This window comes from Malaclemys terrapin, chromosome 14 (assembly GCF_027887155.1).
Source record: "Malaclemys terrapin pileata isolate rMalTer1 chromosome 14, rMalTer1.hap1, whole genome shotgun sequence".
NCBI classification, from domain to species: Eukaryota; Metazoa; Chordata; order Testudines; family Emydidae; genus Malaclemys; species Malaclemys terrapin.
The window spans coordinates 19,734,253-19,760,660 of record NC_071518.1 but is presented as its reverse complement, the minus strand read 5'-3'; the positions used below and the strand labels follow the sequence as shown (position 1 = coordinate 19,760,660).

The 26,408-nt window shown below is 41.6% G+C and overlaps 2 protein-coding genes across 3 annotated transcripts in view; one reads left to right on the top strand and one right to left on the bottom strand.

Annotated features, from left to right (window-relative positions):
* The first annotated feature begins 5,805 nt into the window (after positions 1 to 5,805).
* CEBPG (CCAAT enhancer binding protein gamma) lies at positions 5,806 to 17,381 on the top strand. 2 transcript variants are annotated; one of them, XM_054049081.1, is made up of 2 exons: positions 5,806 to 5,928; positions 15,134 to 17,381. In XM_054049081.1, the coding sequence occupies exon 2, from the start codon at positions 15,204 to 15,206 to the stop codon at positions 15,690 to 15,692; it is 489 nt and encodes a 162-aa protein (XP_053905056.1). In that variant the 5' UTR covers positions 5,806 to 5,928; positions 15,134 to 15,203; the 3' UTR covers positions 15,693 to 17,381. The 2 variants fall into 2 exon arrangements, with proteins under 2 accessions (XP_053905056.1, XP_053905057.1); XM_054049082.1 differs by having other exon boundaries at positions 5,806 to 5,981.
* A 7,867-nt stretch (positions 17,382 to 25,248) lies between these two features.
* The window catches only part of PEPD (peptidase D), a 212,202-nt gene continuing 211,042 nt past the window's right edge, over positions 25,249 to 26,408 (bottom strand). The window contains exon 15 of the mRNA XM_054048939.1: positions 25,249 to 25,939. Within this exon, the coding sequence (XP_053904914.1) occupies positions 25,793 to 25,939 (147 nt within the window). The 3' untranslated portion in view covers positions 25,249 to 25,792. The remainder of the gene's footprint in view (positions 25,940 to 26,408) is intronic.

Genomic DNA, 26,408 nt, shown 5'->3' with positions numbered 1-26,408 from the left:
GGGGCTAAACAATCAGGCAGGCTACCTCCAGGAGTGACTAGACTGTGATTTCTTTTTCCCCTCTTTCAAGCAGCTGCATATTGGGGTTGTGTGTTATTTTAAAGACCATTGCAGGGGTACAATAAAACCATTAATGCTATGGAGAACAGTAATCAAGGATTAAGGAGTATTGCCCTTCCCACAGCAAGGGACTGAACCAGAATAAACAGATCTAGGCCTCTCATATTTCATTACTGTTTTTATAGCTACCTTGTTCAAGTTGTTCTGATCCACCAAGAAGCTTTTAAACTGACTGAAGATTTATTCCTAAAACATTAACACTGTTTAATATCAGGTGTACATGAATCAAAAAAATTCTTCATTAAAATATTCCCCATGACAAATACTACGAATGCCCTAGTAATTATGGGTGGGGATTTTCGTGCAGTGGCTGATCACACCTTGGAAAAGAGCCAGGGCCCTATGGATTCAAATACTAAGCTATCTCAATCCTTGCAGCCCTCATTTGTGCTTTTGGGAATATAGGACAGGTGTGGCAGTTACTAAGCCTGGGTACTTGAGAATTCACCTTTTATTCCCAGGTGCATGCCACTTATTCTCGTTCAGACTTGTTTTGGGTCTACTGAGTCGCATTTAAATCAAGTGTACCTGTGATACATAGTATTTTTCTTTCAGCTACTTCATTTCCCCCCGATATATAGCTCTTCAGCATCACCTCTCCTGTCACATTGTAGGAATGGGAGCATAACAGATGGCAGTGAGAAACCTATTATTTATTCCTGGCCACTTAAAAAACCACCCTTTTCATACTGCACACTATAAATACTGAGGTAAAATTAGCTAGGGCTTTGACCCCAGTCCTACTGAAGTCAACAGCAAAACCGCCAAGGATTTTAATAGGAGTAGAATTGGGCCCCTAGTTACCTAAGGCAAAACTGGAAAGAGTTTAAAGGCAGCCACAGTTTGATATTCAGTTTAAAACCTTGCTAGAACATGGCAGTCTTCTCCTCTTTAGATAAGGCAGTCTCAGAGTGGCCTAGAAATTTAGGCACCTTTGAGCAATGTGATGCACATATATCTTTCTTCCAGATCAAGCTGTTCGCTTTAGAGAATATGGAAGAAGGGGATACAGAGGAATTTGATTCAAAATTTTCAAAGCCGAGTTCTCCAAATTAGACTTCTGTATCAATATTCAGCTGTTTAAATATAAGTTCCCTTCTATTCGTAGGTGTTGAGCATCTATAGCCTCTGCTGACGTCAATGGGATTTATGGTTGCTCAGCACTCCTGGAAAATCAAGCCATATATTAGGCATCTAACTTTAGGCACCTAGGTTTGAACATATTGACTCTTATATAATCAATTTCACAATAATATCAAAAATCACGTGTATCCTAACTGCATTCTTGTCTTATCTCAAGAAAGCGTGTGTTAGGCTAGAAAGAAAAAATATGCATCTTGTGACCTGGCATTAGCATTCTATTCTATTTATGAAAAAGCCAGCATGAAAGTAAAATTTTAACAGAAATATGCAAGACTAAAGTAAAATTGTTAAATGCAGATTCATTAGATCTGAAATTGTAAGGAAAAATGAAGGCACACACTGTTTTTCTTTATGAACAAAAACATTTGCAGAAGAAAGTACAAATAATGAGCATAAAACTGAGATCACACAAAAAAATGAAAATTATTAAAATAAGGACAAAATAGTTTTCACACTCTAGGTGATAGGTGGTGAACCTTCTTACAAGTGTTTGTAAGGCTTAAGGAAGAGTATGGCTCTTTAAGTAATGGTACCTGCACTTTAATATAACTATATATATTATTATAATATGCACAATATTATAACTGGAACATTGCTATGGGAGCCCACCTAGAACCAAACAAATTGGAAAGGATTCTATCCTAGCAGGGATTTGGTAGTTTTGGTGACACTTGAATTCAAGAATTATTGCACATGGACCAGTTACCTGGTGGTAAGTTGTTAAGGTGTGTACATAAGTGGCATATCTAGACAGCATTCATCAGTTTTCTTTCACTATTAGTTGGAAGGTTTCTTCAGTTGTCTCTATTTCCTGAAGGCTCAGTCTGGTTCTCACTGAAATGAGGAGTTTATCTTGCAAACACTTAAGCATGCATGTAACTTTATTCATGAGTAGTTCCACTGAGTTGTTAGCATTGTACACTACTCATATGAATAAGGTTATGTATGTGGTTAAATGTTTGATGGATCGGGTCCTAAAATGATGAGTTTAGTCTAAATTTTACTTACCTCAGATTTCCCTTATGAGGATTAATGAATGTAAGGCACAATTTGAGGTCCCAGGAAGGCAGATTAGAAGCACACATTATTCAAGTATTATTAGGGCATGGCTAATGTTTCATATTTACCTTTTTTTATTTTTGTTTATACAGTTGGTGTAATATGAATTAAATCACTAGTGAAAAGCTGCAGGCTGAAGATACCATTAGAGAAAAACATCGAACAGTTTCAACCGGGGAAATAACAAAATTAAAGTTGAAGATGTTAAAACAAATGTTTGGCGATTGGTGAGGAAATAATCCCAGGTAGCAGCGAACTGGGTAATTTGTCCAGACTAATCCTCAGAATTCTTCCTCAAGATATGTTTTATTTCTACAAAGCTTAAAAAAAGACACATAAGACCAGAGGCCCCAAATCTTTTATTTATCTGGCAAAATCAAATTATTATATTTGTGCCAATGAATATTGCAATTGTGCATACAAATGCTATTACTAGCACATTTCCTTTGTATATACCAAAACACTGTGCAGGAAGGTATAGGGACAATCAATTGTATTACAGATTTTTGCATGCAGAATAGTTCTTGGCTTACACGTGAACTTGAACACCTAAATTTGGTCAAAACTCAATGTTTCATAGATGCAAGCAACATAAAAAAAATTAATGTATAGGCCTAAGTTTTCAGAATTGCTGCATGCATTGCCTATAACTGCTGATACAAATAGCCAGAATTATAATAATGCATATGCAAATTAGATATGCAAATAAGTACATATTTTTACATGTTTATGTGTGTGCACAGAATTCAGGATATCTGGGCTTTTTCTGGGGGTATAAAAGCTTTTACCCCTATAGCCCCCACACACTGCCTAAGGCTTTGTGTGTGTGTTTGAGAAAATGAGTTAATCCAATAGCCCTGTGCACTCAGCCTGGGACTGTGTGTGTGTGTGTGGGTGTGTGTGCGCGCGCGCACAGGGGAGCTAAAAGCTATTATGCCAATAGTCTCCCTCCACCCACCCACACTACCTGGAATTGGAGGAGACGGTAAAAATGCTTACCCCAATAGGCTCCCCCCCGCCTCTGAGATTGGGGTAGTGGTTAAACAGAAATCTTACTGTTTGGTCATGGGATTTTGATAGGAACCTGGGTAAGAACTCCATTTTTCTTTGACACAAGAGGCTGTTAGCGGGAAGGACATTTCCAGAGAGGTGCTGGATGACCTTTTTTCACTTTCATCCCAAGAAGTTGAATCTACATTTGAGAAGTAACCAAGCTCCTCTTATACAATGCTAAGAGGGAGCTCACCTGTTGCCCAGTTCAGAAGAGCAATAATGTTAGCTTGGTTTCCTCTCATTGTTGTCACTAAAATTTCTCCTGACTGAGGCCTGACTAGTTTGCTTTCAGGAAAGCAGTGTGGCAGATATGAGTTACTCCTGGGGGAAATCTGCACCACTGCCCAATGCAGAATATTTCAGAAATTAACATGCATGCAGATTTTCCTTTCCCCCACAGAAATGGGCTGCAGTGCTGCTAGCTGCCACTAGGGGCCATTGGACTCTGCAGAGCCCAGGTTGCACATGGAAGACACTGCTGGGGGGAGGGCCAGCTAGAGGGTTCCTGGCAGCTGCAGTTCCCATTACACCCTGAGGGAAGGAGAGGGTGGGGTGCAGGAAACTGACTCTGTGCAAGCCTGGGATGGAGCATCAAGCTGTTTCTCCCTCTGGATCCCTAGGCTCGGGGGAGGGGGAGACAAGGTGTCTGGGGGGGAGGAAGGAGGGGGCTTCGGTTGGCCTCGGGAGAGCGGGGGGGGAGAAACAGGAACTGGGTTGTCATAGGGGTTTCTCTACTCCGGGGGGGAATTTTTAGGTCTGTATTGTTACAGACATACTTGCTGACAGGTATTTTGAAATAAATTACCAAAATAATTGAAACTGGCATGATTATATAGTATTACTTTGACAAATAAAATTTGCAGAATTTTAAAATATTGTGCACAGAATTTTTTGGCACAGAATGCCCCCAGGAGTAATGAATGTAGGCAGACATGGCATGTACACCAAAACATACAATTCATTTCCTTTCGGGGGGGGGGGCGGGGGCGGGGGAGGAGGTGATGTTTTTTTGTTTTATGTTGATTAGAATGTTCCCCAGGCCTTTAATTATCATCTTACAATGTATCTATCTAACTGCAGCTGCTGAGTGGGAAATGACATGTAGCTTTGCAAGATCGTGGAGATACTACAGGAAGGGTGCAACAAAGAAACTGGGATTTAATATCAAATAGATTGTCCAATATCTACTTAGACTTTTGGTTGATAAAAATTAGACCAGAACCTAAAACAGACCCTAGAAACAGCCATAGAAGGATCTTCAAGAAATGGGGGCTGCTGGCTTGCCCATTTCCCCTGGTACATGGCTTCTTTAGGCCAGTTTGTTATATAAACATAGCTTATGTTTGTAAAGATAAGAGTTTTCTGCTTGGAGCACATTCTAGACACCCCCTTCTATCTCCCTCCCCCTGTCTCAATCAGTGTGTGTTGGGGAGGGCTATTGCAGTAGCAAGTTCTCCCCCCAGACAGTGGGGGGGGACTATTGGGGTAACAGGTTTTACACCCCACCCAGTCTCAGGCAGTGGGGGAGGCTATTGGGCTAACAGGTTTTACACCTCCAGTGTCAAGCAGTAGTGGAGCTATTGGGCTAACAGGTTTTACACCTGAGGCAGTGTGTGGGTGAGGGGCTATTGGGATAACAGGTTTTACCCCCACCCAGTCTCAGGCAGTGGGGGGGGAGAGTACTGGGATAACAGGTTCCTCCCCCCCAGTCTCAGGCAGTGTGTGGCTGAGGGGCTATTGGGATAACAGGTTTCTCCCCTCCCACCCCCTCAGTCTCAGGCAGTGGGGGGTATTGGGGTAACAGGTTTTAAACCCCCCGGGGTCAGGCAGTGTGTGGGTGAGGGGCTATTGGGATAACAGGTCCCTCACCAGTCTCAGGCAGTGGGGGGTATTGGGGTAAGAGATCCCAGCCCCCGCCAGTCTCAGGCAGCATGTGGGTGAGGAGCTATTGGGACAACAATAGGTTTTACCCGCACCCAGACTCAGGCAATGGGGGGGTATTGGGGTAACAGGTCCCCTCCCAGTCTCAGGTAGTGTGTGGGTGAGGGGCTATTGGGATAATAGGCTTTACCCCCCACCCAGTCTCAGGCAGTGGGGGGGGGGGTTGGGGTAACAGCCCCCCCCGTGTCAGGCAGTGTATGGGTGAGAGGCTATTGGGATAATAGGTTTTGCCTCCCAGTGTCGGGGGGGCTATTGGGGTAACAGCTCTCCCCCCCCCACCCGAGGGAAAAGCGCTCCCCAGGATATGGGAGGGATGGGAGCATGGCGGGAGAGGGCAGTGCCCAGCCCCAGGGGGATTTACCAACCCCACAAAAACAGCACCTCTCTCTTTAAGAGAGAAGCGGGGTGTCTGATTGGCTCTGGGGACTGCCAATCGGGGCGGCTATTGCATCATCCCTACGACAGGCCGGCCTCTGATTGGCTAGGACGCTGGGCCGAAGGAGAAGGGTTTCGCAATCGCCGCTCGCCTTCACTCACCAGTTTAAAGAGAGAGACTCGGGCCCAGCCCGTGCCCCCCTCCCTGATCGGTACCGGTCTCGATCCCCGGGCCAGGTGAGGCGCGGGGCCGCCCCGCCGTGCGCAGAGACCCCCTCCTCCCGTCCCTGGTGAGGGGGAGCCGGCCAGGCGCGGTACCCCCGGGGTGGGTGGGGGATTACACCGGGCACAGGCCGAAGCGGGGCGGCGCGGGAGGAGGAAGCTGTGGGGCTGCTGTAGAGGAAGGGTGAAGGGGGGCCTATAGGAGAGTTGTGGGAGGTTACGGGGGTCTGGGGAGAGTTGTCGGGTGGGGGCGGGGTCTGTTGGAGATGTGGGGTGGGTATGTGGGGGGGGTCTGGTCAATGGGGCGGGGTCTGAAGGGGTGGGCATGTGGGGGGGCTGGTCAGTGGGGGCGAGGTCTGTAGGGTTGGTATGGGGTAGAGGCGGGGTCGATGTGGGGTGTGTATATGGGGGGGTCTCAATGGGGTGGGCTCTGTAGTACGGGGTGACTGGGAGTTCTGGTGTGTGGGGTGGGTATGTGGGGGGGTCTCGCAATGGGGCGGGCTCTGTAGTACGGGGTGGCCGGGAGTTCTGGTGTGTGGGGTGGGTATGTGGGGGGTCTCAATGGGGCGGGCTCTGTAGGGGTAGTACGGGATGGCTGGGAAGTCTGATCGGTGGGGGGAGGTCTGTAGCGGTGTGGGGTGGGGGTCTCTCAATGGGGCGGGCTCTGTAGGGGGTCGTGGAGAGGTAGTTAGAGAAGGGCGAGTGATGGGAGTGAGGGGCCGGGACTTTCCTCACGGTTACGCTGTGGTGTTGCGCGTGGAGAGCGTATGATGCAATCTCCAGGCAACTCTCCTCCCCGATGGATGAAGTCATGCTTGGCACGGAGAGGGGAGCCCGGAGAGAGGGAGACAGGCCTCTGCTCCCCGAGTCCCCCACCACACCCTGCTTCCTGATGGGGGAGGGATAGACAGACACACAGCGCCCATCTGCCTCCCAATCCCGTGGGGCAGCAGTAAGAGAAGGGCAGGGTGCGGGGAGAGCGAGGGAAAGCCACAGACACACACCCTCATGCTAGGAGAAGTGTAAATACTGAACTAGGGATCAACAGTTAGAGGATGATTGGGGCCTAAAGTACAAAGTTGAATATCTTCTCCAGAAAGTTTATTTGTTTGCAAAATTTGTAGTTGCTATACACAAGCTTTTATTGCGCCTTTAGAAATGGAAGATCCACTCACTCAAAGACATCACACAGTGGGCTAGGAGCATAGCATCTTAATAAAAATATTTACTATCCCTATTTATGCATAACTGGATGTATTAGCTCTTGTGTTAAGTGATTTCTTCAGGTTTCTTTTAAAATCTTAGAGATCAAAATAGTTTCTGAATAAGAATATAATCTGCAGGGTCCAGAATGAAGCCCTCCTTTCCTGTGGAGTGCTGTACTAGTCTAACTTCCTGGTGGGAACCAGTGTTGTAAACAGCACGATTCAGGTCAAAAGGGAAGTCAAACATAACCTTAAAAACAAAAAAGCAATTTAAAAAAAGTATCTTATGTGTGTGAAAAAAAAGGTACTTTTAAAATTCCTTTCTGTTTTTAAGGTTTTCATAATTTACAATGGTGGTAGACACTTGGGAATTAAAGGTGAAGAGCAATGGTTTTGTCAAAAGATTACAACTTTTTTTGTAGGGTTCCCCAAGGGGGAAACTGTGTATAGCTGTTTGGAAATGTATGTACTGCTGTGTTTCAGCAAAATTACCTCCTTAAGATCCTGAGAATTCTGAGCTTCAGACTTCTGGTTTTTCTTCATCAACATCACAAGTTACATGAATAAAAGGGATGAAAATATGGTGTTAGAATAGGGTAGTTCTTTTGAGGGACACTTTTACAGGGGCATGATTCATGTAGCTAGAAATTTAGATCATTGGAAGCTTTTCAAATGTTTTTGTAAGTTGAAAAAAATTTCAAAGTGTAAACTAAAGAGTTAATTTTTTTAAAAAGTCCCCTGTATTGTTTACAACTTGCATGTTGGGAACTTGAAAATGAAACTGACTATAAACGAAAATGAAAGTGACTATTGACTGAGCCAGAGGAAAATATATAAATATTGAAAAGTAAACTGAATTTTAAAAGTTTATTTCAATAATCTTATGATGGTGTTGGTAAGAATGTACACACCTTCATTTGACATTGTCCTTTGTTTATGGTACGTGTGATGTCCTGCTCTTTGCCAAAAGAACCCAGGAAATCTGCAGTTCAGATTTTTCAAGATTTTAGGGAGCTAATAATTATCTTGAATTAAAATACAGAGCCTTTTAAAAACGGGTATACACTTTTCCTCTTTTGGACTCTTCAAGGGAGATTTGAGTATTTTCATAAAACCTTTGTTTTTCCCAGACAAATCTTCATATCCCCACATAAATAGTTTAAAAAATACATTAAATATACCTGACTTTGCTTTAGGTGTTCAATTCTGAAAGTTGTCAGGAAATGCCTTATCAAAATTTCTTAAAACTTTTAAATGCAAAATTGTTCCATATTGGTTGGAACAACTATTAGACACAATTAAAAAAAAATGGGTCAAAGATGAAGTAAAAGATTTGTTTTAAAAATTGGTGAACTAATAAAGTAATTAACATATTTTAAAACCAGAGTTGAAATTACTTTGCAAGTTTGAAATTCTGTGCCTTTCCTATGACATCTGAGTATCAAACTAATTCCTGTATCTTGTCCTACACCACGAAACTGATAAGATGACCGCTCCTGTATGATTTTAATTTTATTATATTTAAGACATTTGAAGTGCTTAGTTACATTTCTTCATAATTAGATGTTGTAATTATATTTTTATTACACTGTTTTCCTATGACGCACAGAAAAACAGTTGACATATCAAGGAAAGCATGGAAGAAGAATTTTTCTTTTGATCTTTTTTGTGACAGCAGTTAGTGGGTAGTTGATTTAGGGCCCTGTTCTGAGCAGTATTGGTTCTGTGAGTTGAGAGTGCTTAGCATCTTGCAGGATTGAGCCTTTAACAGGTGTACAGCAAATGTAGGTTTGGAGCTTTATTCTGTTGTCATTTATATACCATTATCTGGACTGAGTTCAATCCTGCGGTTTTAGCTCAAGTGAGCAGTCCCACTGAAGTCAGAAGGAAATTAGAAATACTCAGCACCTTTCAGGTTCAGTTACTATTTGGGTAGTATGACATAAAATTAAACACTAAAGGTATTCTACCTAGATCAGGGGTCGGCAACGTTTGGCACGCGGCTCACCAGGGTAAGCACCCTGGCGGGCCGGGCCAGTTTATTTACCTGCTGATGCGGCAGGTTCGGCCGATCGCGGCCCCCACTCGCCATGGTTCACCGTCCCGGGCCAATGGGGGTGGCGAGAAGCGGCGCGGGCGAGGGATGTGCTGGCCACGGCTTCCTGCCACCCCCATTGGCCCGGGACGGCGAACCGCGGCCAGTGGGGGCCGCGATCGGCCGAACCTGCCGTGTAAGCAGGTAAATGAACTGGCCCGGCCCGCCAGGGTACTTACCCTGGCGAGCCGCGTGCCAAACGTTGCCGATCCCTGATCTAGATGATCATAGTCAACTCTGTATCAGTTCTCAGAAAATAGGCAAGGAGCAAAACTAATACATGAAGTGTTGAACAAATGGTAAGAATTGTTACTCAAAAAATTAGCCAAATTAACAATTTGTTTGTTATCTCATAAAATCTAAACAGCCATAACAGAAGCTTTCTAAACAGCATATATTGACTTATAAAGGGACATTCTTAAGGACTTTGAAGGGTTAATGTATTACCCTCCACTATTTATAACAGTATCTTAGAAGTTTAGGTGAAGGGAGGAGTATTTGTTCTTTAGTGTGACAAATATAATTTACCCCTTTTCCTCTGCTTCTAAGAAAATTAATAGGACTAGGATCATTGAAGCCAGATCTTTGTATTCTAGTTGAATGCTCATTGGGAGTTAGAGTGAGCACATGTTTTATTATTTTTTTAAAGTCTCATTCTTTATCTGATTTAAGTACCGTATATACTCGTTCATAAGCCGAATATTTTTGGTAAAAAAGTGACGCATGAAAGAGTGGGGGTCGGCTTATAAATGGGTCTACACCAAAATTTGATGATTTTAAACTCTGTGGAATCATTTAATTGAATATCTAATACATTGTCGTTTTGTTTACCTGGAGCATCTGCAGGCATGGAGCCCCTCATTTCCCTGTGGCCGCGGTTTGCCGTTTCCAGCCAATAGGAGCTGCGGGAAGTGGCGCCACTTCTCATAGCTCCCATTGGCTGAAAACGGCAAACCGTGGCCGCTGGGAGCTGAAGGGCTCCGTGCCTGTGAACGCTCCAGGTAAACAAAACGTCCCAACCCCGCCTGCGGCTTACCCTGATGGGCCGGGAGCCAAAGTTTTCCAACCCCTGAAATATAGGGTCAGCTTATGAAAGGGTCATACAGATTTTGCTATTTTTACCTATCCATTTTGGGGGATTGGCTTATAAACGAATGGGCTAATGAACGAGTATATATGGTAATTAATATTTAAGTACTGATTGTAAACAGTTTAGGCTCTAATGTACTCCTTAGTATCCCTGAGTGTAGTTGCAGCCTCACAAACACCAAACAATCTCTTACACTTAAAGCAATATACACATTCACATACCCTGCTGGTAGCTGGAAAAATGATTACATTTTGCTAGGGGATTTGCTTAAACTGCAGGCATTTGCATTGTGGTCTCCACTGGATAATGTTCAGGGTTCTATTGAAATTGGGTGCTTACCAGCTGATGCCTGTGGACCAACAACAGCGCTCACTGAGCTGTTAATACATACCTACTACACAGTTGTTCGAATTGCTTATTGAAGAGTTATTTCCTGTGAAATCTCTGCTTGTGGAAAATGGGAGAGAGACAGCCTGGGAGATCAAAGTCCTCTGTTTCAGAATAGGTTCAGTACAGGCAGCAGCAGTGCAGACTTCCCAGCATTGCCAGCCAACAGTCCTGCATTCTGATCTGTACACATGGTCTTTTGGTATAAAATAGTTTGTTTGATAGTCTTCGCAGAGAAGGAAAGGGCTGAAAGGATAATTGGTGCCAACTAAGGTGGAGTTTTTTTGTGATGTGGACATCTCTCTAGCAAGAATTGCACTTAAACCACTAAACAGCCATCAGATGGTGGTAACCTACGATTACTATCTGAAGTTGGAAGGTGCCACACTCTATGAACATTCCCTTGATCCTTCAGTTGTCACATTAAAGATTTAAAAAAAAACATTTGCATAGGGAGGAAAAATTGGTCTTTTCCTCCTTCCCCCAAGCTAATGCTAAAATCACATTAAATACTTACAGTAGGAAAACAAAAACACATGAAATTTGGCAACATGAAGAGACTTGTCAAGGTCTGGGTGGGGCGCTTGTTGGGCATGGGCTGTCCGGGTCCCACCTCCTCTTCAGAATCCTGAGAAGTACAAAAAGCAGTTACTGGAAGTTCTGTTACTAACATGTTATCTAACTGGAATTGTCCAAACATAGTTAATGAGGACCCTGGAGTAATGTACCTGGGTGCTAGGATAGGATATGTCCAAAACCAGCAACATGACAAAAGTTACATAAATTGCCTGTAATTAGAAGGTTCACATGGGGTCTATTTGAGAGAGATAAAATTCTGAGAGTGTTAGAGCTTCAGAGTATTATTTGGGAAGGTAACTAGCACAAGTCAAAAATTAAGAAAAAAGCAAATGCTAGGACCCTGATTTTAATAAACATCTGTGTGCAATTCATGCAAATCTAGTACTTGGACATGGAGCTGGCTTGCTGAGAGTCTGTCCATGTGCATTTTCAAATTAGCTGCATGGTTAGGGGAATCAGGACCTAAGAGCTCAAAGTGTAGCATGAATTACCAAAAGTTGCTTTAAGAGCTGCAGTCATGAACCTATTAAATACAAGGCTAGACAGGCACATACAGCTGGATAGACATTATGCAGGCTACATGGGCTCCTTCTGCCATGAAATACGGCTTTCACAATGAAGATTTCTTGGTAGCAGATAAAATGACTGAGAAGTGCACTAGTGTGGCATATTTAAGGAAATTGCTTTTCAGTGTACAAGGGCACATTTATTGTGGAAGAAGTTTTGAGCAGAAACATTGAAATGATCAGGCAATGCTGATTTATTCAGCTTTTCTCTGAATTTTACTTGTGTGTAAATTGAACCCACAGTCTCTTTTATACACAAGTTATGAAAGAAAATCTGGCTGCTTGTCTAGAAAATGTTCCAAACTTAACAGTGTAAATATAAATTTATATTAAAATGTTAGCTTTGCAGAAGGTAATGGCTGACATGCGCTGAAATGGTTTGTATAATTAAAGTCCTTTAATGACCCCTGAAAAACTTGAAACTGAAATTGATTTTTTTTATTGACATTTCCCTGCTTCAGTCATGTGTATGCATTGATTTATTATTATTATAGGGTTGCTGTGCTGGTTGCATTTTATTTGAGCATTGGAACATTAAACAAATATTAAACATCTGCTAAACAAATAAATAGAGTAGGCTAACATTTGGCCCCATCAACGTTTACAATATAATTTTACATTTAACATGGCCTAATGAATAGAGCACTGGACTGGGTCTTAGGAGACCTGGGTTCTATTACTAGCTCTACCACTGGCTTGCTGGGTGACCTTAGGCAAGTCACTTCCCTGTGTCTCAGTTTCCCCACCTGTAAAATGGGGATAATAATACTGACATCCTTTTATAAAGTGTTTTGAGATCTATGGATGAGAAGTGCTGTACAAGAGCTAAATATTATAATTATTATCTGAGTCAGTAAAAGACAGGAATTCTCAAATGAATCCTTCTTTTATATTGGTGTGAAGTTGCACATCACCTTCATTTCCTTATGTGAAAATTGACATATATGAATTGCTAGTGACTGAACGAAGCCAGCTAAGAAAAAACAGGGACCCCACAATAAGGGAATTGTCCTCTGTACAGACTGACCATAACCCTGAAGATACACATTTGTCTTTGCTCTTACAGCAGACATTAATAAGCTCAGTGTCTCGTTTACAACCATCTGTGTTGATCTGTTATCTGTGTGCAGGAGTCAGATAATCCATCTATTGTGCTATGCTCTAAACAATCAGGTCTTGTCAGTGCAGGGTCATTTTATGCAAATAAGATATTTTCCCTTAATCCAACATGAAGAGAAATCAATCCTGTTTTTGACCTGTCAGTTAGTACTTGTGTGTCCCATCTTTTTTTTAAATACACAACTTGTGTTTGCAGGCTCAGTTGCCTCAGCTTGTTTGTGGTTGAGGTGGTTCTCTTAATGTGACTATCTGTCATGGCCTTCACATGGTATGTGTGCAGCTTGTACATTCCTGGTTTGCCTGGATTTCTCACACATCTGCTATACATCCTGCCTTTTTGCTGGGTACAACTGATTGTGATACTTGCTTTTACTTTTCATGTCCTGGGTTGTTTTATGAAGGGTCTAGAGGATACAGGAGAGAAATTTGCAACTTTTTGTGAATAGAGTTTTGATTTGGAAACAGTAGAATTTATACAGAGCTGCTGAGTATATTTAGAAACAATGCTTGAAAATGTAGTGTAGTTGTAACCCTGTCCGTCCCAGGATATTAGAGAGACAAGGTGAGTGAGGTGATAAATAATGCTGGTAAATGATGTGTGAGATTGTATATGCGGTGACTTACATATTTTTCAGGCATCTGTGCTGTTCTTCTCTCTCTCTAAAGTGGAAGTCAGAGAACAGGAAGTAGGACAGAATTTTCTTAATGGATCCATGTAATAAAAGAAGACAGAATAGACTAGGAAATCAGTACTTTAATACTGTCTAAGTTTCTGGTGACATCACAGTCCTTAAGCACTGGCCTCACTGTACAGACTATTACCTTAACGCTACTTGCATTTATTTGAATGCATAACCATTCAACTAAATTGCAGCTGTGTATTTCCATGTGCAGTGCTCCAATTACACATACAGTGCGTTGTGATAAAGTTGGATTTTCAAAAAATGCTCTTTTAGTCTAACTTTGCTCCGATTGAAGTTAATGGTGTATACACTTAAGCACCTTGTTGCAGAATCAGGGCCCTAAGTTATTGACAAGCCTGAAAGTTTTTTCATCTTTATTTATAGAGTCACTTGATTCATTCCTAAAAGACCATCTTACATATTTCTTATATATAAAAACATCACTTTTGGTCTGAGGAGAAAGAGAAATTCTAGCTCAAAGGGTAATTTGTTTGGAAAGTTATAAAAGTGTCTGAAAATAAGGACTTTGTACCTTCTCAGCCATAACTACTATAAATACAATGATATCCTTCATGATGACAGGTTGTGATCAAGAATATATTGTAAGTATTTCTTTGCAGGGCTACTTAATCTCCTTAAAAGAACAATTAGCATGTTAAGCTAACACTTTCTCATTAATCATTTTGTCTGCTACTTCATTTTGTCATAGTATTGTGAACTGAAATGGGAACACTTTATATCGGAAAGCATACATTCAGACAGAACAAACATGAATTAACTTTGTAGTTTAAACACAGAGAAAATATTTTTCATTTACCTTAAATGAAGTAGTTATTCCACTCTATTTAGCATTGTTAGACCTTAATTGGAGCACTGACTTCAATTTTGGGCATCATATCTTCAAAAAAACAGACCTAAGTGAAACAAGTTAAAAAGAGGGCAGATAAAAGGTTTGGAAAATATTGTAAGACTTATTCAGCCTAAAGAAAAGGAGATTAATTTGAAACTTGTCTACATGTATGTACAGGAAGGGATAGTCTAAAGAGGTCAAGGATCAACGATTATTGTTGGGTCAAGAGTCAGACTATTAATAGGTTTAAGCTGCAGCAGTGAAAATTCAGTCTGAAAATTAAGAGAAACTATATAATTGGAGGAAAAGTTAGACAGTAAAACGCATTGCCAAGATTGGGGTTATGAAACTGGAGCTATTCAAGGGTGGCTAGACATCAGGGATAGTTTTGGAGTAACTGAATTAATCCAAGCATAATATCGGGAGGTTGACTAGATGACCCACTAACAATCCCTTCCAATCCAAATGATTCAATGAGACTTCTGAAATATCTCAGTAGTGGCAGTTTCTCTGTTTCCAGCATAATAAGCTGTTTCTACCAGATAGATATGCCAACAGTAATGTACCAGGACTAATGCTAGTAAGGTATAAGATCATAGCTGAACATGGCATTTTTAATGTTTCATAGAATTTATTTTTCTGTTAGGTTCAACTTGCCCTTAATCCATGTGAAGATTTGCTGGCAACATATTATAGAAGTTAATAACTTCTATAATATGTGGGGTTGTGGTGTTAAAGAAGAGTCTGTCCAAATGAGCAAAACATCACAGCTGAACACCACTACAGAAGCAAATGGTATAAGTGTGATTCACACACAAGCACACACAAGTGGTTTGCAACAGGTTCCTCAGCTGGTGCCAGTTAGTCCTGGTGGTGGAGGCAAAGCTGTGGCTCCAAGCAAACAAGGCAAAAAGAATTCCTCTGTGGATAGAAACAGTGATGAATATCGCCAACGCAGAGAGCGCAACAACATGGCGGTGAAAAAGAGCCGGTTAAAAAGCAAGCAGAAAGCACAAGATACGCTACAGAGGGTCAATCAGCTTAAAGAAGAAAATGAACGTTTGGAGGCAAAAATTAAGCTCTTGACAAAGGAGCTTAGTGTACTTAAAGACTTGTTTCTTGAGCATGCACACAATCTTGCAGACAATGTGCAACCTATTGGCACTGAAAACACCACCACAAACCCAGATAACACCGGACAGTAGACACAAACTTCAAACTTCACAACCGCGTGGACTGAACATTAGAGGTGCAGCCCTCTCTGCACACTCATTCAGTGCAGAGAAGGAATGCTGTTCTAACTTTTTAAAGATCATCTTGTGGGTATTTTTTCTCCTTTTAGGTTTAACACTGAAGATTTGATACAAATAAAATGTAAACTGTTTTGAGTATGTTTTAAAGTGTTAAATATTTTCTGCTCTGAAAGGTTTGGTTAAACAAGTAAAAATGATCTAAATGGACAAAACCAGGAGCCTGTCAGTGAAATTGAATTTCTACAGCAGTGTACATTCACCATCTTATATTTTGCATATTGTAAGGAGTACAGCTGGGAGGTTTTACTGCAATACTGATGGATAATTAGATGAAATATCTGTTCAGTACCCTTTAAAATGTATTTCTTAAGCAGTCTTTTCTACATTGTGTATTACAAAACTTCAAAGGCCAGGGCAGAAATTTGTTTTCTAATTTGGTGGGCTACTTCAAATGTGTAGCACAAGCCCTACCCAAGATAATGTAGATCTCTCTTAGTTATAGTTAACAGGGAGTGCCTACTAACAGTGCCTAGTAATGGTGAGCCAGGGTGCTTACTAATGTTTTCTAAAGACTACTACATTCTTTGTGAGAAATTGTAATGTATCATGACTGACAGACAGAAAATTGGCTCACAACCTGTAAATGGCTATCCGGAAGCATCATGTATAGGAGGTAAAGTAGAACAACATTTTATTTTTATAACCCCTTTAAGCCTGTGTTCAACATGCTAGCATTATTCCTATGGTGACTTTGGGTCCTTATAGCATCATGTTTTGGTCTCCTGAAAATGTTTAAGTTCTGTAAAATAATTGCTTATTAGAATCACACTGCTGCCAAGGTGCAGGTATCGGGATGAGAGTAACATACACACATTGACTAAAGCAATGAAAGGGCTAATGCAGAACATCTGTTCAATCACAATGTAGACTACTTGATCCTTACTACCATACAATACCAGGTATATGGCTGTTTAGTTTAGCAACTGATATCTTGCAGAAATCCAAAGTAATTTAAAAAAGAAATGCCCTTAGTTTGAATAACTGATGCAGCAGACTTCCTATAGACACCAATGCCATGCGAAGGAGTATCTTGAATCTTGTTTTATTTTGATGAAACAAACAGTTTCTCTCTAACAATGTTTTTTTTTTTTTCTTAAATTTGATAAATCCCCTACTGTGACCCATAACGCAGCAGTATATTATACTGAGGAGTTAAACTAGAAAAGTGAAGCAGGAGCTTTGATGTAACCTTAATTTATTTTCATTTTTAAATGTTCCATTTATAGTATGTGTGTTACATATAACCCGTGTGTCTGGCTAGTGAACTATTACCTGATTTTTATTTCCCTCCTACACTACTTGTTTCCATACTTGACTTTGTAGTATGATTGTGTGTATTGCGTATGTATTTAGGAGGAGAACTTGGGTAAGATCTTGGTTAGATGCTAAGTTAGAAAATAAAACTTTCAAAAAATCCATTTTGAGTTTAAACTTTTACTACAAAGGTCATCAACCAAGAAAGACTTTTACAGCTTGTCCTAGTTCATGGAAGTCTTTTACAGAGAAATTTTCTGGTTCTAGTCACAGCTTAAGTAGGTAGGGATGAAATATCAGAAGCTAATAAAAATGTTTTGCCTCAGAGCCTAGATCGTGCTGCCTCTTCTTTGCCCTCATGCTTAATAGAAGCAACAGCATATTGGGGCCCAGGTGGAGCCTCTACCTTATACCCATGACTTCCTTGGGACTCTTTCCTGGTGTATTCTAATGAGGATCACAGGCTAGGCCACAAATGGCCTGAGAAGAATCCTTTTCAGCTAACCTTATTTGTACATTAGTAGTTCATTATGGTGATGTTGGAACAGTTTAGCCACATTTTCACCTTTTATCTTTTCCTGAATATATTAAAGAAACTGGCCAACTTATTTTCATATAATCTAACTGCAAAGACAACATCCATAGTTGGAAGGAGTCTGTAATGGAGCTTTTAAGGGAATCCAAAGCTATTTACAAAGGTGGATCGGTATCCCTTGGTATAAATTAGGAAAGTGAGGCAGAGAGATTCAGGGCCTTTTTTTTTTTTTAATAGGTGTTTATCAGCTCCATTCCCATTGGCTTCCACCACATGTACTTCACATGACCCACAGATGCTCAGTACTTGTGGAGAGAACGCTAGGATTATTAGCTTGTTGTCCTGCAGCAAGTCAGTGTCAGACTAGGAATAGAATGGTAGCGATTTACATAAAATAGGGTTGTTCAGCTCAAACTGCTGGCAAGAAGGCCATTGGAGGTCTCTGCTGTAGTGGGGGCTGGACTTATTTCTGATATATATTTAGAACATCAGCTCTGCATTGGTGATTAGCAGTAATTTTCTGAAGAGTCATAGGGAGCCTGTTCCCATTCCTCATCTATCTTCTATTAAAACCCCTTTTATTCAGTCAGTTACAGCATGTCCAACAATTGTCCAAAAACCAGCTTGGTCTGAAGTCTCACTCAGAAAAGCTTCTAGAGTTTAAGATCAACGTCCACATTCCTGGAAACTGCACTGGAGCCAGCGTATTAATGCTATTATGAAAACAAATCAGTGGGAAAAGGTGCCTTGGGAGTATTTCCTGGTTATTTGTGCCTACGCAATGGAAAAGCCACAAATGCTGAAGTTATTCACTTTAGTTGTATTTTCTGAGAAATGGTTCAGGCAGCAAAGCCTCCCTCCCCCCCACATTGATAGGGCTGACCTGTGGAACATCCCATTAAACGTCAATGCAATGGTCCAAAGCATTGGACCTGTTTAGACTCTGTTTTGGCCCTAATTTCCCTACAGGAAATTGGTGGCATTCTCTTGCCAGCTTCTAACTACCTGAGGCCTGATTCTCAATTACAGTAAGTCCACTTTACGTTGCTCTGGCAGTGTAAGGGGGTAATAAGGTGGGCTTACATTACATTTACACTTTAAGACCCTTGGATATGCCCAAAACCCCTAGAGTATAAGGAAAAGAAACCTAAGAGCCTGGTATATTAACTTTGTAAAATGCATCCCCAGGGACCTTTGAGTACTACTCTGCTATAAATGATAATCTATAAAAACATGTAAATCCTTGTATTCTTCTGAATGAAATCTAGCTTTTTATTTCAGAACTGAACATTCAATACTTCTGGACAAGCCAGATTTCAATCCAATTGCACACTAAGTTTAAGAAAGATATACAGTATGATTCTTCAAAGCTATATTTGCTATTTTTACTTCAGTGAATATGTAACTTATTTTCCATTTCTTTAGTATGGAACAACCAGGTTAAAAAAAAAGGTGAGTTTTGCCAAGGCAAGTGTTGTGAGTTATTAAGAAATCCAATGGGCATTAAGTTTTTCGGGAGTGGAATGTCTTATATTTAAGTTGACTATTGTAGCAACCACCAAAAACTTTTAAAAATGAAATTTGGTTCTGTTGCTATAGATGTGCTTCCTCTTACTTTGTTAATCAAGGCAACCTTGCAGTAATTACCCAAAGATCCATTGTATTGCGTTGAATGAGCTGACATAGAATTGATTTTTTACTACAGAATTTTTTTTAAAGGTCTCAAAAGTCCATGTGTTTTGAGGACTATTGTGTGGCCTTCAAAATTGCTGAGCTCTTAAAAAAGAAAACAATCTTAAGGATGCCACTCTTCCTCAGCTTATACTGAGGATGAAATTTCCATCTTTTTTAACATTAATGCTCATTACAGTAATGTTGACATAACTTCTCAAGATGTGGGTGGCATAGAATAATCACTGTACTGTGTATTCTGTATAATTGCAGCAAACAGGTAAGACACATAGCCGGGTATCTGAGGCAAGTATACTACAGCCCTCATTCCACATTTTCATACTTGTAGTTGGCCTCAGTACGTTTTGGAAACACATTCCATATCACAAGTAAAGCTATAGCCAAATCATGGAAGGGCAGTTTCCTCTGCAGAATGCCATGATTTGTGCAGATTCAAGACTCTTAGCATTTACTGGAAAATTATGGAATCTGTTTCCAAAAATTTCCTTTTAAAGCTACACTCCTTGGTTCTGATTCTGAGCCAGTGTAAATCAGTACTAACTCTATTGAAGTCAACTGAATTACACTGATGTAAAATGAGAAATAGGCCCTTTATAGTCATATTGGTTATGCCACGCACTATGAAACTCATTACTTTAATTCTGAAGACAATTGCAAGGCAAAGTTCCCTCCTCTTCCCACTTCCCACCTTGTCATTTAAAAACCTCTATTACGATATTATTTGTATTGCAGAAGCACTTAGGCGTTCCAGTCATGCACCAGGAATGATCACGTATTTAATCTATGTAGAATCCTTGTTCGGTGATTCCCATCACTACTGAAAAGAGCTGTCTCTATGTGTTATATACATAGACAAAGGCATACTCCATTCTTTTTGCCTGAGGTTCTCATATCATATCATGCCTTTTCCCATCCAAGCTGATGATCTAACATGTGACTCAGAAAGGAATTAAGCACAAGACCTGGCAGTCTAGCTATAATTACTCCCCACGCCCAAAAATATTTATTTTTGTCCTTTTCTACCATCTGCCATTGTTCTCTGTATCACAAAAACTGGAGCCTAAGCATCTGAGTGGTCTCTTACCTGTGCATTGCCTGCCAACTCTCCTCCAGGAAATAAGGCTGGACAGAGTTTCATTAATTCAGTGTGGTGTTCATCACAGGCATTGGTACTTGGAGATACGCACCCTCTTTCCTGGCAGCTGAAGATTCTGCCTCTAGGACACAGCACTTCGAGGTTACTGAGCTGGCCACTCATCTAGCTATTTAAATTATAGTGCAACAAAAAGTTAGTATTTCAGACTTAAAAAAACCCCAACCACACACTCCAAACTCAGGCAAGACAATATGAGATGTGCACTCTGTGCGCTAGCAATGTGGACTCCAATTTCTTCTAGTTTAAAATAATTAAAACCACTACGAAACGGTTGAAGAGTGATTTGTTTTCTAACAGCAGTCTGTGCGCTTGCGTTACTTGACGAGAGAAGTGCCCAGACTGCAGTGTGTCCCTTTAAATACCCAAACCCATTGAAGCAAGAGATTATAAAGGCTCATTATTTTAAATTACATGTAATTGGAGGATCAGTTTCAAGAGAGATTGTGCTGAATCTATTGTTAGTTAAATAATACACAACTATTGTCAAAGGCATAGTAGCATCGACCTTAAATCCACCAAAGGCTAGTCAGACAAGGGTTTACTTACCTTGCTCCCAGCTGTTACAGCACACACTGTCTATTTAACATAATACATCAATCTTACTTCTCTTCCTTGGAAACATGTAGTCCCGTGGGGTAATAAAAGGGCACAGTGTATTACTTCTATTGTTAACTGTACAACTCAAGACACATACTGGTACTTATTTTCTCTTCTTCCTCAGTAATTGGTGGAATAAATACTCTTTTAAACTGGAGATTTCAGCGTGTACCTATTTCAGTGGAGTTTTTCAAGTTCATTTTGGATTTTATGCATTAGTTATTCATGCTGATTATACAGGACAAGCATATCCCATATACATATATAGAGACCTGTAAGCAAGGTTCCACGTACTCTGAGGCAAGCTTGACGTAAATTTAGTGGAAAAATCCTCTGCATTCCTCTGTTTGTAATAAGGTTAGAAGGGCGTTTAGGTAATACTGCAGTAGAACAGATTTCAACATTTATGCCCCACTGATACGGTTGGGGCAATGCACTCCTCCCTTTAGGTGCTTTTTTCAGGCTGGTTGCAGACTCAGGTTTGTTACCAAGTTATTAACACCTGCTAATGTAAGGTCTGATCTGCACACAGCTTTTGTAGCAGTATAACTATGTCAGGTTAGAGGTGAGATCTTTTACCATAATAGTTATACTGGCAACCCCTAGTGTGGATGCAGTTACACCAGGATAAAGATGCCTTACACTAATGTATCTTATTCCCCTTCCTGCATGGGAATAGCTATACTGGTATAAATATGCACATTAGAGGGGCTTGTATCACTTTAACTATCCCAGGAAAGCTAGCGTGGTACAATCTGTATGTTTAGATAAGATCTAATGTCCACACAAGTGCATTGCACCAATTTAACTAAATCAGTTCAGGCCTTAGCTACACAAACTTGCATCAAAGTAACTAATTAATTCACTCTCACATCTAACAAACCAAACAAACCTTTCATACCCCTAGTGTGAAGACTTTTTAGAAACAAAAGAGCCCTATTTCCTTAGTTTTTAAGTTGGAAAAAAATTACTTTAGGCTAAATCAAAATAGGAAACTTACTCCAACAGAAGAGTGTCCACACACTCACTAGCACCGTGAGTTAGTGCAGCAGTGAGATCTTTTGGTGGCAGTTTGAGTGTATAGCCGCCCTTTGTTAAATCAGTACCGTGTGTGTAGACCAGGTCTCGAGCAGACATCTTTGTATGGGTTATATCGACTCATCCTTGGAAGGGTTTTTCCCCCCCAGTCACAAGGGGTAGATACCGTACTTAGTTTTTTTATAAACAAAAGCTGAGATTCTAGAGCAGAGTTCTGCAGAAAAAGGTAGATTTTATGGTGACAAAATTAATGGGGCCCTGACTACAAAGAAAAATTTGAGAAAACAAAACTAGATTTAGAGAAACCTCTGGGACACGTTTAATGAAAGAGGTATAAATATGTCAGTTGTGTGACATTTATTTTGTTCTTTCTCCTTTTAGAACATTTGTTCTTTGGTACATGTTGAAGCACAACCAGCTCTGCCTTCTACAGTATTATTTGCTCAACCTGTTCTACAGCAACGGGGAACAATGGCTGCCAAGACTAATCACGGAGGAAGGGGGAAGCCTATTAACTAGACATAGGTTATATTCTAGTTGAAACAAATCCAAAACTGTATTTTCTAAAAACTGTAAAAAGTTACTTTCAATTAATCAAAGCTATCCAACCAAAGCAAATGAAGGTTTCAAAGTGCCCAGAGCAGCAGAGGAGTGAGCTAATGGGTGTGTTCAGAGTAGGATTACAGAAATGTACTTTGACTTATTCAGGAACATAGATCCTGACCGAGTCCAGGAAGTGGTGACACAGGCACAGTCTTGCACTGGGTAAACTGGTCAGGGGTTTTTGGAGAGGAGAGTCTAGAATGTTCTTAGACTCTCTCTGTATCTGTTCTTCTGGCTGCAACGTTATTGCAGTAAAAACTGGAGTCCTTTTCATTAGTATGTTTCAATAGCTAGAAGCTTTTTAGGAGGCACAAAAAGTAGGGGAAGAATTAATGCAGTTACAGACAAGCCTGTCAATTGTCACAAGAAGTCCCATCATCTCACCCCACTTCTCAGTGACAATTTAAAAGAGCAGAGACCTCATTCTAGAGCTCATGAGACTTACCTTTTACAAGCCATATTATAGTGGAGTTACCACTACAAGATGAAACAGTCCCCGCATTTGTAAAACAAATTTACGTCAAAACTAACTGAGCCAAGTATTCTAGACTATATTTAAATGTGTGAGTTTGGTTAATCACTTTAGCACAATTTTGTATTTGTCAATGGGTCACCCACTGACTAACCACAATGAACCCAATTAACATTTTCAGAAGAAATTATTCCAGACCAAGACCCAGTTCCATGGGGAGCAAAATGCAGTGCAGGAGGCAGGGGACCAAAAGTAGTTTGAAGTTGTATTCTGTGATCCTAGGCTGCACTGTGCTGGGCTAGAGCCCTGATACAAGTTACGGTCTTGTTACAGACGCTGCAGATTGCTGAGCTGCATAAAGGGCTTCCTGGCCCCTACGCCAGTCACGGGGAGTTTGGCACCGATGTCAAGAGCGGTCGTTCTGGCTCCATGCCACTTGTTGATCCGTCCACTTTGGGAGCATCCTCTTGTGGCAATGGTCTAGTGTATGGTGGCTCTAACACAGGGGTGTGCAAACTACGGTCTGCGGATCCGGCCTGTGGGATTGCCAGCCCCATGGCGCAGTGGGGCTAAGGCAGGCTCCCTGCCTGCCCTGGCTCTGCACCACTCCCAGAAGCGGCCGGCACCACATCCCTGTGGCCCCTGGGGCGGGAGGGGGCAGAGGGCTCCAAGCGCTGCCCTTGCTTGCAGGCCCCCCCCGCAGCTTCTATTGGCCGGGAACAGGGAACCGCAGCCAATGGGAGCTTCGGGGAGGTACCCGAAGGCGAGGGCAGCATGCAGAGCCCTCTGCCCCCCCTTCCCCCAGGGCTGCAGGGACATGGTGCCAGCCGCTTCTGGGAGCGGCGCAGAGCCAGGGCAGGCAGGGAGCCTGCCTCAGCCCCGCTGTACGCCGCTGCCACCCTGGAGCTGCTCCAGGTAAGTGGTGCCAGGCCAGAGCCCACACCGCGAACTCCTCCTGCCCCCTCACCCCAAGCCACTGTCCTGAGCCCCCTGCTGCACCCCACACCCCTCCTGCAACCCAACCCCATCCTGAGCCCCTGTCACACTCCACACCCCTCCCCCCTTCCCCCCCACACTCATGGCCCTGCATGTAATTTCCACACCCAGATGTGGCCCTTGGGCCAAAATGTTTGCGCACCCCTGCTCTAACACAAGGAATAATCTGGGCCCAGAAGTCTGGGAGTTGTATCAGTGAAATTGAGCACTTGATGGTTATATGATGATGCTGGGAAAGTTCTGAATAGTATCAACAATAGGTGCTACCATTACTGGAGCTAACATCTGTACAATGGAGTTTCTGAACAGATTAAGGTTATTGGGATTAATGATTTGGTTTTTAAGACTTTGCAATATACTTTGGACCTAACCCCCCTTTTTGGGCTAAAATAAATATTTAACGCGTTGTTTATACAACAGAAGAATTGTTTTGGTGATGCTTTGTAGTCAGACTACATGTAAGGTCACTACCCAGATGAGCAGACAGTCTAAACTGTGTTTTAGTGTATTCATAAAACAAGGAAACATGATCTGGATTTATTTGTTAGTAATGCCATTCTGTCATTGCAAGAAATGTACTTATTCCTTGCAGGCAATCTCATAAATATTCATGTACTGTATGGTAAGGAAATGTTCCTCTAGAAAATGCATATCTTGCATGCAGGGAAACTCAGTTTATAAATCATCATTATTACACATTTACAGAGCATCAAAGCAAATTTTAAATGGATCCTTTACTATTATCAGATAGTTTTGAAAATCCCTCCTGTTCCATAGGGTGTAATCCATTGCATAACACTGAATTCCTGTATCATAAGACACTCTCTTTATGCTGTTCAGGTGGAATTTTTAAGACCCAGATTTGTAAACCGTGGTACCCTACATTTTAAAGGACAGAGACAGAAACCGACATCTCTCCCTGCTTCTCTGAGCGAAGGGGATGTGGCCTGTGTATGGAAGTTCAGTGCCCTCAGTCTGTGGGGGATAAAACCTAGTTAATGAAGTGCCTGAATTTCCAGTGCACACAATGGGTAGAAAGCTCCGATAAAGATACAGTCATGGGAGACGGACATAATGGGAGACGGAAAAAGTGACCTACACAAAGTTATGAACAACTTTCAGGGAGGATTTTTATTAGACATTTAATTCTGTGCATTCCATCAATATCAAGAAAAATGTACGTGTGGCACTTTTTCAGCCACTCCCAATTAACAAAAAGACTTTGTAGTAATTGTGATAGAAGTTTCCAAAATAGGATTTCTAAGAATTTTCTTATGATTACAGGCAACATTGAGATAATAGAGCTGTTATTTTAAAAAAATCACTGCTATCAAAATGCAGATCTGATTGGAAAGATACAGATGAGCAAAGATTTTAAAGCTTTATAATTTCAGCTGTTCATACTGTAATTAATTTGTCAGTTGGCACTTAGTAATATAAATTATTGATTGCAAGCATAAAGACTTAGAGCTACCTGCATGTATAGTGCTGAATCCTTCTAACTTCACTTCTAATAAAGTAATCATTCCAGCTAATGACTTGCCCAATTCCATTTGCTGTGCAGAACTGATGCATTTTATTTCATAAGCAGTAGTGTAAAATCAGAATGATGGCTGGTTAGCAGAAGGCAGCAACCACTGGGGAGTTTACTACTTTTGGCTGGCCAAGGAGTCAAATGACTTGGTGCTGCCTTGGGCTTCTGCCATGAAAGCCTCTATTTCTTCCACAGTACGTGGGACACATGTTAGTAGCTCCATTCCATTGGCTGCCACTGCAATGTCATCCTCAATTCGGACCTGTTACAGAGAACACAGAGTTACCAGTATATTCTAGTGTGTTGCGAGAGGCACACTAGAAAGCAATGGCAATCGGAGTGTAAAGTGCACGTTCAACCCAGCTTGGTTTAGATGAACAAGGCTTTGTGAGCACCAGAACTTCCCACTGCTAGGAGAGAGGCACAGAAGTCCATTAGGGTGGAAATTGCCCCTTTGCAGGTGCCCAGGCTAGTCTCTCAGGTTCACTTAAACTCCACTTAAAGCCAGCAGGCAAAGGGAGGGAGTATCTGCACTTGGTGTGCCAGGTGCCAGCTAGGGTGGACTGTGGGAGGGACGAGGAAGAGGCCTTATAGCTATCCAAGAAACCCAAACCCTCAGGCACAGGGGGCAGCAAGGGAACCAGGCAACCCTTTCCCCGGTTCCTCTGGCACTTCTCCAGCACACAACCCATTTCCTCTAACTATGCTGGGGACAGATTTGCCCCTGAGTA